Source organism: Amblyomma mixtum, chromosome 1, assembly GCF_055824585.1.
Source record: "Amblyomma mixtum isolate Tamu chromosome 1, ASM5582458v1, whole genome shotgun sequence".
Taxonomy (NCBI): Eukaryota; Metazoa; Arthropoda; class Arachnida; order Ixodida; family Ixodidae; genus Amblyomma; species Amblyomma mixtum.
This window is the reverse complement of record NC_143012.1, coordinates 209,073,698-209,086,907: the sequence shown is the minus strand read 5'-3', so window position 1 is coordinate 209,086,907 and position 13,210 is coordinate 209,073,698. Positions and strand designations below refer to the sequence as shown.

General features: G+C 48.4%; 1 protein-coding gene across 1 annotated transcript in view; it reads right to left on the bottom strand.

Annotated features, from left to right (window-relative positions):
* LOC149370728 (venom allergen 5.02-like) overlaps positions 1–13,210 on the bottom strand; it is a 75,655-nt gene that overhangs the window by 49,257 nt on the left and 13,188 nt on the right. The window contains exon 2 of the mRNA XM_089578489.1: positions 6,723–6,816. Coding sequence (XP_089434615.1) covers positions 6,723–6,816 — 94 coding nt within the window. The remainder of the gene's footprint in view (positions 1–6,722; positions 6,817–13,210) is intronic.

Sequence of the window (13,210 nt, the reverse complement as noted above, 5' to 3'; positions counted from 1 at the left end):
GTGGATCTGTAATAATCGCATATTTTCTTAAAAGTGTAAATGGGATTGAAATCGAAGTCCCGGTCGGCGTCGGGTCTCATGGGAAATGCCCGGATAGAGAGCGCGCGGGCGGCGGCGTCGGCTGCCTCATTTCCGTGGACGCCTTGGTAACCTGGAGCCCAAACGAGAGATCGGTGCGCAGGATCCGAGTCTCGGCTACAATTTTGGTAAATGCGATAAGCTAGGGGAGTAACCCACCCTTGCGTGACGTTTCGACAAGCTCCTCACGAGTGGGTGATTATGTATTTGGAGGTGGTGTCAGAGGCTGCCAAAGCGATGACAACCCCTTCTGCGTGAATTGCTGTCTGGGCCTTGAAAGTAAGGCCGGCTACTGTTTTACCCTCGTGGACTACCGCGGCCGTGTACCATACCCTGGGGTCCGGGTCGAACGCGTCCAGGTAGAAGACTCCTGGTTTGCTCCGAAAATGGCGGTCCAAGGCTTCCGCCCGACCCAGGCGCTCCATTATGATCGTCTTTGGGCATATTGGTGGGGAGAGCCGCACGTGGAGGGCGCGTCTCCAGTGTACGGGAAGGCGGCATCACTCCTCTGTGAATTGAGTGTGCTGGATGTGAAGTCGGGCTAAAAGGCGGCGACCCAACTCTGTCTTTGTGAGACGAGTGTATTGGTTGTTGAGGTGGGACTCACGAAGCTCCCTAAAAGTGTTCACTATCACCAGTGCCATAAGGCGGCTGGTAGAGGTAGAGACCGGGAGGTCCAGCGCTCGTTTCATGATTTTGCGGAGGATGACCTCGAGGGCATCCTCCTCCTGTTTCCGCAGGTGGAGGTAGGGAGTCGAATGCAAGATTCAACTGGTCACGAATGCGTTCGCCAGCCGCAAGGCGTCTTTGCATCGTAACCCACCGCGCTTGTTGGACACCCGGCGGACCATGCGGCCCACCTGGCCCCCCACCTGCCGGAGCTTGGCAAGACTGATTTCTTTGGATTCGCGAATGGGACCGCTGTGCAACGAGAGATTGATTTGGGTCGAGCATGTGCGCGAGGGACGCAGATGCACGAATTCCGATTTCTGCGCTCCTTTCAGGTCGAGCGCAAAGACAATTTTATCGTTTTGGGGGTGTGTAATGGGGTTTAAGATTTCGCGGTCGAGTTGGAACAGGACATCCTGTGCGGATATATGTGGGCGAAATCCGAACATGGTGTCCGCGAAGGTTTTGTGTTGTTCGAGGTACTTGGATAGTCAATCCCGCACCATCGTCTCCATCAATTTGCCCACACACGAGGTGAGAGAGATGGTGCGGAGGTTTTCCGTGTCGATCGGTTTCCCGGCCTTCGGGATGAAGGTGACAAGGGCCGTCTTCCAATCAATCGGGAGCGGAGTTTCCCCCGTGCAGGTCGCATGGATGTATACAAGAAGGCACTGGTACGCTGAATCAGGAAAGTTCGCCAAAAGTTTGACGGCGACCTTGTCCCGGCCTGGCGTGGTGCCCCTCTTCATTTTGGCCACACCCGCCCGCAGATCGTGTAACTGGAAAGGCTTGTCCAACTCCGAGTGTTCCCTGCCTGCCTGTGAGCAGGCCGATCTGCGGGCGTCCTGAGTTGTGCACAGGTAGCGATCCCGGAGAGCCTGTGCCAACTGCTTTGTATTTCCTTGGAATGAGTGCATGGCTTTGTGCAGTTGCTTCTGCGTTTCTGTGAGGGTATGTGTTATGTTCAGGGCTCGGAAGAGCCGCCACGGAACACTACGGAATTAGGGGAGTCACTTTGTCTCTGCTCAAATCATACTTAGCTCATCGCAGACAAATGGTTTCTCATAATAACAAGTTATCTAGCCTTGAGCCACTTCTCTCTGGTGTTCCCCAGGGCAGCATAATGGGGCCCTTACTTTTTCTTGTTTATATTAATGACATCTTTTCTACCCCTGCCGTTGACCTTGTGGGCTTTGCTGATGATATTACAGCACTGTGGTCGGGTAGCACAGAAGCCGAATTATTTTCGCGAGCAAATAAGTTTCTGGAATATCTTCACGAGTGGTCAAGAAATAATGATCTAAAAGTTAATTCTGAAAAAAACGAAGGCCGTCTTATACCGAACAAGAAACAAAACTGTTCACACCAATTTCACCCTATCATTAGGAGGCAAAACAATTGCAATCGTGAAAAACATAAAATGCTTAGGAGTTATCTTCTCAGAGTGTCTCACCTGGGACGAACAGGTCAATCATGTTCGGAAAAAACTGAATCGCTTCAACGGTCTTATTTGCCAACATAGGGACACACTTCCGTCTCGAGTAAAGGTCCTCATTTATCAAGCATTCTTTCTCCCATCACTGACTTACTGTCTCACAGTTTGGGGAACGACGACCCAGCACAACATATCCAAACCAATAACAGTACAAAAGCGGGCAATTAGACTCATAGCAAACGTATCGAGGCAGACCCACACGCATCCATACTTCATTAAATTTGGCATTCTAAAGTTCACTTCTTTGTTTCCTTTCAGATTGCTATCAAAGTACAAAACTGCTGTTTTTACTAACAATGAAACCACTCTCTCACTTCTAAAAATGTCTCGCTATTCAACCGTCTACGATACCCGCTCTCATTTTCCTTGGTCACTGCCTCTTTGTCGGACCAAATACGGTATGCAATCTTTATCTTTTATTCTGTCGAAATACCTAAACATTTTAGAAAATAACAACATATCGCTAAAATGCATCACGGTAAAGAGCCTAAAAACCATTTTGTATCTTTTTGAAGACGTTTAATTACAACTTGTTCCGAACTGTGATTAAAGCTGTAACACGTGTGAATTCTGCTGTTGTACACCTGGTTATGTGATGCTTTTGGTTTTTTGAGTATTTATGACGCTTTTTGTTGTGATTGTGATACTAATGTTTAAGTGGCACTGTAAATATTATATTCATGTTGATACTTTATTTATTGTTTTCGAGTGCCTCACCTGTAGCTGTCTTGTAAACTAACAACTGAGGCAATACGTTGCCTCAGCAGTGTGGGCGCAGGGTGCCTCTCAAGCTGCATTCAAGCAGCTTTTTTCCCTGCGTCCTCTCTCTCCCAGTAATACTTGTACTTGTACCATTGTAATGCTTGTAATACTGTAATACTGTAAGTAATACTTGTACCACTGAGAGCGAGAAATAAAATTCAACTTCAACTTCACCGTGTTGCGGCTCGACATCTGCCTCCCCGCTGTGTTGCAGCGGGCTACCTAGGTGGAGTCAGCGAGTTGGGCTGCGTACTCTGCTGCCTGCCAGGTGGGTCCACAATGCACGCTTTGAGCTTCTTGTTGTGTTTCTGGCGCTTCTAGCGGCGCGTGAGGCCGCGGCGCGCTTCCCAGAGGTGGAGGAGGTGGTTGCCCACGTCCGTGACCACCTCTGTGAGCTCTATCTGCTTCTAGTGGGAGCGAAGGTGCGATATGACTAACCCGGACCAGTTTGCATATCGCTGCTCTGTGATGCTCGTGTTGGTGTCGGATGGGAAATTTTGGTGAAAGGTGGTCCAATTGAGGATGCGGCTCGAGCCCAGGGCACACTGCGGAAGCCACGGGAATCCCTGACTAGGGACCCCCCCCCCTCCTTTGAATTTGTCAGGGTCAGACCAGTAAGGTCTGACCCCAAACCCTCTCTGTACATAGTTGGAAAAAAGTTTACCACCAACACTCACCAGCAGTCTCACAGTATATGCACACCGGACCGTTGAAGAAGCGATTAACGAATGAGTGAAAGGGGGCGCATATTTAAAAAAAAATGACAACGCTTACAGCCACGTTCGCTTAACAATCCAGCCCCTGCTACCTTCGCTATGTACAAGCATTAAGTATCCACCACCAATCGTCAGTCCTCCACAAGGGTCCCGTCCACTAAAATCCCGTGCAGCAGCTGAATCAAAAAATTAAGCGGGGAGTTAAGCTCCTCCGTAAGGGTATGCCACGATAGGTATGCCAGCGGCCTTGGAGCTTTCTTTGGACATCACTTCGCAGACACTGACACTGTTGTTTATTTGTATTTCCTTTTTATTTCAATTTTTGATCTTTCATTTTACTTAATAAATACTTTCTTGTTGTTTTCGTATGAATTTAATTCTTTTCATTTCATTTTTAATTAAGTGCCTTTAACACTACCAGGCATACAAAGTCTCCCTTTATGTCTCCCTTTCATTCCGTGTAATGTTACAATCCTTAGATAGTCTACCACCTGGACTTACATTTTCAAAACCCCGTGGTTGGCGCCGAAAGTCCACGTGCTCTAACGCGATAGCTCTAACGCACGTGCTCTAACGTGCTCTAACGCACCTTCCTAGTCGAATTCGAAAACGAAGCGCAAAAGCCAGCTGCCCACCAGAAGTACTGCAGACAAGCCAACTCCCCATCCCACCTCTGTCTCATCCACCTATACCAACCCTCCGCCCGCCTTCTTCCAGAGGAGAAATTTTGTCGCGTGTCTGAAACTTGGGCTTAGAGTAAAAACATCAAAACAATCATCTAGGGCACATCCAACTGCTATCGCAGAATTGTCGCATGGAATCTCTGATCGTCCCTTAATTTAGTCCTGCTTGAACAAATCCTTCCGGGAGACCGGTAATCCAACCATCCATCAAAGGAGGCACGAGCGCTCTCTTAGGACTTGACATCGCAAAAACCTTCGATAACGTGTAATATGAGGCGATCATCTCAATCTCGCAGGTGCTGAGCTCAGGATTCGGAACACTACAACTACATTGGCGAGTTCCTGCCCAGCCGTAAGGCGGATCTCGGCATAGGACACCTCAGGACATCAGCTTTGTCAATAGGCAGCACGAGTGTTCCTCAGAGGGTGGTGCTCTCACCTTTCTTTTTTCAGCCTCCCCATTTGCCACCCGGCCAAACTAGTTTTAATACCTTGCCTGTCCCATACGTTCTACGCGGGCGATAGTGCACTATAGATACAGCAGAAAACGATGCCGAAAACGAGACGACACTGCAGTCCTCAGTAGAAGTCAAAGAACATTACGTGGTAGGAGCAGGCACATCCTGCGCCCCACAGCAGTCCGAGTTGCTCCTCCTAAGAGGCCAACTCGGGCCCGGCGTTCACGCCAATGGCCAAAGCATACCGGATATCGCCACGATCCAGGTGATAGGCCTGATCTAAAGCTGTTGGGAAGACGACGACGCGATAAATGCGACACCATAAAAAACACAAGAGGTCTGTGTTACGCGAACAGTCACACTGATGAGGCGCATCGCCAGCAAACACAATAGCGTAAACGAAGCCGAGCGGAAGCCGGACTGCACATGCGCCCAACCTAGGCAGTCAGACAGCGGCTCGACAGCCTAATCAGGACTGGCTACAAACCGGCCCTAGGAGTATCTAGCAACACTGCCACCGACAGCTACTACAACTGGGCACTGATGATTCTCTAGACGAGCTAATAGAGGCCCACCTCACAGACCAATACGAGCGACTGTCCTAAATGCACGGGATGATATTATCCCGACCTCCTCTACATAGGACACGCAGCTCTCTGCCAGACTACTCTGATCATACAGAGTCGGCTGAAGCTCCTTCCGATTCCTCTAACAATAAACTCTAACCAATAAGATGAAAGGGGAGAAGAACGAGCCAGAGCTCTCCACAAACACTACGGTCAGCTACAGGGCGTGTGCTTTGTCGACGAAGCTGAATGCATCCATAGAATCGCATTTATAGCACCTGTGGAAGACCGCCACGGGGCATCGTTAGCCTCAGGTGCTATCCGTGCTGCCGTGTCGGTAGAGGCTGAGTAGGCTGCCAATGTCTTCGCCCTATTCTCGACCTCCGGCAGAGACATCCTCAGTGACTAAAAATCGGCAGCTTCGACAGATGTAGGGCATCCCGCGCCGCAATCTATCCTGTCAAAGAGATTCCGTCTCCAACGATAAAGGAGCCCCTATATCATACAGCTGCTCAGGGAACTCGCATGCTTCTCGTACTATCCGGAAGCGGGGCAGCTCACATTATCACCCGAGGACTAACCGACCGTGCAGCTGGGTACCCCACCCCTCCTGATACTTAGGCCAGTACACCAGCTTTGGTCACCTACCAGGAAATTATGCCTTATGGTTAACTACCAAGAAATCTCTTAGAACGCACCAAATATCAACCTGGACGTAAAGCCCTAAGCAAAAAGCAAGAAGCCATGTAGAGGCAACTACAAGCTCTGTAGTAGAATGGAGACTTGTGCGAGTTGGTGTAGATACATATTGCGTGTAACAGGGCAGCCGGACGCAAGACAGACAGAACGAAACAGCACTCGTATGTGTAGTTGCATTCTGTCTGTCTTTGGTCCGGCTGCGCTGTTCCACCCATAAGTGTCCAAACAACCCTCCTACCCAAATCCGCCCTATATGCAGCCAGGTAAACGGCTGTCCACGTCCCCTCTAAGACAGTCGGCCTCACAGCCGGTATAGTTCATGTTCTATAAGCACGCCTCAAAGGCCCCTTGTCTGAGGAGCTTCACCTCAATAATCCGGAATATGCGTAGGCCGTGTCGTTAGCTGCGGAACCGGAAGTCAAACAGCGGGTCACCGGGAGTGCCACAGAGGTCGTGAGCGCGCCAGGGCTCCTGCCCACCTGAATGGACTTTCTAGCCACCGCTATTCCCATTTTGCTTGAATGCACGGTTCCCCTCCCCCTACTGCGGGCTACAGCCTCGACGTGGAGTTATGTTCAGCATCAAAGAAAGCTCACCCTCTGGCTTTAAATCTTCCGCTTTCTCTTCCCGGGTAGGGTCGCAGAATTCCGCTGTTTTGAAGGCTTTCTTGGCCAAACCTTCGTCCCACATCTGCAGAGATAAACGAACAGGTAGAGCACAATGAGGAGTTGTAATAAATAAGCCGAAGTAGGATGCGACGGCTACTACCCTGGCCAGAGAATGGCATTCCTGAGCAAAACCTAATACGTTTGGAATATACGGTGGGGTATTTAAATTGTATTTTAATCATATTTTGTATTCATGAGTGCCCTAAAAATATTTAGAAAATACGTTCCTTAAATTTCATGCTTGGTATTCGAAATATATACTTAAAATATGTCAAAAATACCTCACTTAAAACATACTTCGAGCACATTTCAAATGCGTCAAAAAATATGTATGCAGTTTTAGCATCTCGTCAGTATATTAAAAGTGTATTTTCGGAAATATGAAATTAATTCATCCAAAGTATACTGAATTCTAAAAAACAGGCAGTCCTTGTAAACGTATACATATGCAGTTTTAGCATCTTGTAAATGTATTAAAAGCGTATTTTCGGAAATATGAAATTAATTCATCCAGAGTGTACTTCAATTCTAAAAAACGGGCAGTCCTTGTAAACGTATATGCATGCAGTTTTAGCATCTTGTTAATGTATTAAAAGTGTACTTTCGCAAATATGAAATTAATTCATCTGAATTCAGTTAAACCAAATGGGCAGTGCTTTTAAACGTATTTCCAGCACACCTCAAGCTGCCGTTGAACAGTCGAGTGCTCAAAATCGGGTTTCGGGAAAAGGTATTTGCGTGTTGTCAACGTATTTGAAGTGTACTTCCGTAAATACACAATTAGTTCGTCCAAAGAATACTTAAACTCTAGCAAATGGGCAGTCCGCCTTATCATATTTGCAGCACACTTCCAGCTACCTTTGAACAACCTAATGCTTTAAATCGAGTTTAGGGAAATCACATTTTGGTGTTGGCAATGTTTTTAAAGTGTACTTTTGCATATACGCAATTAATCCGTCCAAGTATACTTCGATTCGAACAAATGGGCAGTCCGTGTAAACATATTTGCATTACCCTTCTCGTGGAACAATCTTACCGTGGAATAATCTAGAGCTCGAAATGACGTTTCAGGCAACAGTGAAAACTCTCCCTTTCCTGTCGGCCTTTCTTTGCAACACAGTAATCATAGCGCGAGAACAACGAAGGACAAATACGAGACCGGACGAGAACGCCTGCGTTGTTCCCGCGCTATGATTACTGTGTTGCAATGAATTACAAACGTGCCCATGCCTTTTCTGTTCTGAAGTCCTTTCGTTTATGGTAACTTCTAGCAGGAAGGCAATCACCACTTATTTACACTACGTGCGGAGAACGTGACAGCATGATACCGGCAAAGGCACCTTGGGTATTTCCAGGCCCGAATATTCCAGCGAAAAGGACCACGACCGGCAAGGCCGACCGGCTCCCATAGACGCCCGTATTTCTGTTGGTTGTCAGTTCGACTCCCGACTTATTTCTGACGCAAGTTTCGACAAGCCATTCTGTTTTAATTCACCTTCTAATTTGAACGCGACCAGCAGGGAACTTCTCGGATAATTTTTGCGCCCACAGTCCTTCCGCAAATAAACGGCTCACCGGGCAAGATAGAGCGTCGCTCTCAGTGGGTATATATAAGGCAAGCCAAGTGTGACGCTTGTCGGAGAATTCGTTGTTTGTAAAGAAAAAAAGAGAATTTGTTGTTTGCTACGGCCCTTCCGCCATGGTTTGCTGTGTAGGTATCTTTGCCCTTCCCATGCCGTCACGTGACCTTATAATCTCATGTACATTGAGATTGATGATAATTGCGCTTATACAATTTGTTCTCAAGTTGACGCATTAACCTGTATCATTCTGTGAAGTCGACCTTTTTAAGCCAAAGTGAATATATTTTTAATGTATTCAATGCATATTTTTAGTGTATTTCTAAAGTAATCTAATGTATTCAATGGGGATTTTTAGTATACTTTTAATGCATTATAAATATGCTAAGCGGACAAAATTGTACTTTGCACGTATTTTCAAGAACGTTCAATAGATTATTCGTAGCATACTTAGAAAGCATTCGTATTGCTGTTTAAGCATAGGAACAAAAAAATGCGAAATAAATAAGAAATTAATACAATATGTTTAAAATGCATTTTAAGCACATCCTGTTTTTTGCTAAGGGATATATCTCAAGACTGATGGCTGCTGATGCATCCTCGTACTTCCAAAAACGTTCTCAACGTACGCACCGCCTTAGAACGCCTCCTGAATTATTCACTTTTACTATACAAAAGAATTCCTAGTTACATTACGAGAAAAGCCGCTGGCGCGTGTTGGTGAACTCGAAGATGGTACAGAAAACCCCAGCGATCGCATCGAAATTAAGGCGATGTCATCAAGCGGCCGTAGTACGCACACAGCAAGCCCAGCACCGTTATTTGTGAGAACCGTATACATGTCGCTCGTCTGTATAAACCCCATTCTGACTGACCTCAATGCGTCGCCAATTTTCCTCACTAAATGCACACAAAATTTGAAAGGGACCGTGTCTCGTACAGCCTACTGAGTGTGTTATACGATTTCTCGTCGCGCGAAAAGCACATCTTTTGAGTGGTGGGGTTGATTGATTGGTTAAAAACATCTTTATTTGTTCAGTATTCTCAGAACATGTGGGTGGGCCGCCTAGTCCGGTAGTCCATTGGCTGCTGCTGCTACGCTGGCCCTCCCCACCAGCCAGTGCTGACGGTCAGGATCATCGCTGAGCAGAATAGCCTCCCACTGCTCCTCCGAGGCGATGGTAATGGGGTCAACTAGGGATTAAATTGGCATGCCCACACCATATGGTAGAGGTTAGCTACCTCTCCACAGTGTGGGCACTGCGGAGAGTATAGTGTAGGGTACCACTGGTGTAATTTAGCTGGTGTTGCGTATGTGTCGGTTTGTAGTCTCCTAAGGGTGTTCTCCTCTTATTGAGGGATTTGTGTGGTGTTGGGTACTCCTTTCTGGCTGTTCTGTGTGGCGCGAGATTGTCAGCATACACTGCTAAACCTATCAGGTCACGGCACCCTTCATGGTCATCAGGGGGAGACGCCCGGTATAGACGAGCTCGGGCATGCCTGTGAGCGGCTTCGTTTCCTCCTGGTAGTTCCAGGTGACCGGGAAACCAGATGACTGAGGCTTGGTTGGGTGGATGCTTAGTCAGCAATGACAACCCTGACTTATGAATTAATCCGTAATTGAAGTTGCGACAGGCGTTCTGGGAATCAGTGAGCACAACGGCGTTGGGGTTAGATGCTACAGCTAATGCAATAGCTGCCTCCTCTGCGTGAGTGGGGTTCGATGTTTTCACCGAGGCGCAGTTCACCATCGACCCTGAAGGCGTTGAGACCACAATAGTCATGACTCCATTCTTTGGTCCTGCTGCGTCCACGTAAAGGGTGTTAGTTTGCTTGTCCCATTTCTTCTGCAGGGCTTCCCCTCATGCTTTCTTCTTCTCGATGTTATATGCGGGATGCATATTCCGCGGAATGGGGTGCTCGTTGATGCGTCTTCGCACATCGCGTGGGACCTCTTCCCTTTGGTCAATTGTATAGGGCTGATTAATATGGATGGTCTCGAGCAGTTGCGCTCCTGGTCAGCGATAAACAGGAGGACCAACGGGCCCTCATATAATAGGTCTGCAAGGCGGCTGGGACCCTTGAATGAGGGCCCCACCCATAAGCTCGGTGAATTCCCCTTCACTTTAATAAACTTTTTCATCCTCCTCCTTGTTGATTTTAGCTCCTCGTTGATTTTAGTTTGCATGTGCTAGTCAAGGCTAATGCGACAAGGATTGCAATCTAGTGCGTAAGCACCTTCAATTGTAAGCCCCCCGCCGCGGTGGCTTAGTGGTTACTATGCTCGGCTGATGACCCTAAATACGCGGTTTAGATCCCGGCCACGGCGGCTGAATTTTGATGAAGGCGAAACTTTAGAGGCCCATGTACTGTGCAATGTGAGTTCATGTTAAAGAACCCCAGGTGGTCAAAATTTTCGTTGCTGTTCACTACGGCGTCTCTTATAGCCTGAGTTGCTCGGGAACAAACACAACGGACATCACCTTAAGGCGTGGTTGAGGTGTCCATCGAGATGTGAGATAGATACTGCGTAATTTACTTTTCTCAAAACCAAGTTTAAGTGGTAATTTTCGGAGGCGCGTCTTCGTTTTATTTGTTGTGTGGTTTAGGGCACTTAACGTCCCAAAGCTATGCAGCCGTCGTAGTGATGGGCTACAGAAATTTCGACACCCTGCCGCTCTTTAACGTGCACTGACATTGCACAGTACACGGGCGTCTGGAATTTTGCCTCCATAAAAATTCAGGGGGGCATTTTGTTGACCTGAAGTGCGGTGAGGCGAATGACTTAAGCGCGATGTTGCTGCTTGTGTCACTCGTGTGTGGTTAAGATGTTAAGCTTCGCCTCTAAGAGCGGAAAGCGACAGCGCCTTCCAACGCTGCCAGGGAGTCGATAGAACGCCATCGCCCGTTCGGTTCTACGCCTTGCTCCTCGGTAAATTGGTTTTTGAAGTAAGGAAATTTATTTATCTCTCATACCTCGGTGGACACCTAAAACTCGCCGTAACGGGAAGGGAAGAAGATGGGAGTGAGCGAAGACACCGTATTCACTAGACGCGCCTTTGTTTATTCCAAACCATCGAGCTGGCATGGCGGAGCGGTTAGCATGCTCGTCTCACACTCCGGAGACCGGGGTTCGATTCCCGACCTTGACCAATTTTGTATTCGGTTTTATTTATTTATCTGGCCTGACTAGAAAGGTTAATTGGGCTAATTCGGTAATTAAGCTATTAACTAAACTCAATGGAGCATCACTATACGATCCCTTTAGTTGGTTGCATGGTTACTAGCCAAAGCACAAATGCCCTGTTTGAAATTCGCACACTTCTGACGTCAGGGCCGTTTCGACCAATTGAAAAGCGTGACATTTCTGCCCACAACTTCTGCTTACAACGATGAGGCATTAAGGGCTTCCGCCTTAAAATTCAACCGCCACGGACGGGAACCCGCGTCTTTCGGGCCAGCAGCCGAGCATCATTACCACTGAGACACCGCGGCGTGAGTGCGCGACCTCCATCGAGATCGGATACACACGATCACACACTAATGCTTTCCTCTTGACAGCATACAAGCAGTGCCTAGGTTTTCAATGAACATTTCGAAAGCAATACTACTCCCAAGAACGGCCTTTCGCGTAGCGGCGGCCACTTGCCACGTTTAACCTTTAGAATGACCCCCGACGTCGTACCATGCCTAGTGACGTCACAGCGTTAGGTCCTACCAGGAGCGAGAGACGGGCACCAACTCGGCTCGTCTGGTAGCGGCGGCCGCTTGCCACGGCGCGCCCCGTTCCTCCCGCTAGAGGCGCTAGTGACGTCACAGCGTTAGGTCCTACCAGGAGCGAGAGACGGGCTACCAACTCGGCTCGTCGGGTAACGGCGGCCGCTTGCCACGGCGCGCCGCGCTCTTCCCACTAGAGGCGCTGCATATGCAGTATAAAACACCTGCTTTCGCAACCTTCCAGGCTTAACTAAGGCTAAGCCCCATCAATTTTTTACCCTGTGGCTGTTGTTCCAGAAGCGCGGACACGCTCTCAGCATTACCGTGCCCAGGACAGCGACCACTTCTGCCAGTGGCCGCGTTTCGATGGAGGCGAAACGCAAGAGGCGCCCGTCTGCTGTGCGTTGGCAGTGCATGTTAAAGATCCCCAGGTGCTCGAAATTATTCCGGAGACCTCCACTACGGCACCTCTCTTTCCTCTTTCACTCCGACCTTCCTCCCTTCCCTCAGGGCACGGTTCAGGTGTCCGCGGAGATATGTGTGACACAGCGCAGTTTCCTTTCCTCAAAAACCAATTTATCCGCCTGGATCGTTAAACCTCCGAGTGGCGGTTCTGCTAACGCTCTGAGTAGCAGTCATGACATTGGAAAAAATATTTGCACAAAAAGCGGCAAAAACTTAAGGGGTTCATCGAGCGATAGCTCCGGTTGTATAACACAATGCTGGTTTCGATGTTTTGTTATTACCATGCTCGGCCGAGAGCTTTGGCTGTGGCCAACAGGCTTTGCATCGAACGCAACCAGCGTTCGGTCCAACGCACGCCTCAAAGTGCACCGGCTTTCTATGCAGAACCCACTATGATGACCTGCGTGTGTTGTCAGTGCACGTTAAAGATCCCCAGGTGGTCGAAATTATTCCGGACATGATCATTACGGCATCTCTTCCTTCTTTTATGGAGCGGTTGAGGTGTACACTGTGATGTCAGACAATTCCTGCTTCAATTCCTTGCCTCAAAACCGATTTTAATTTCCATGCCACCCGGTGGCCGCGTGTCGGAGGCGAGACACAAAATGGTGTGCCGCCGCTGTGGCTCAGTGGTTATGGTGCTCGGCTGCTGAC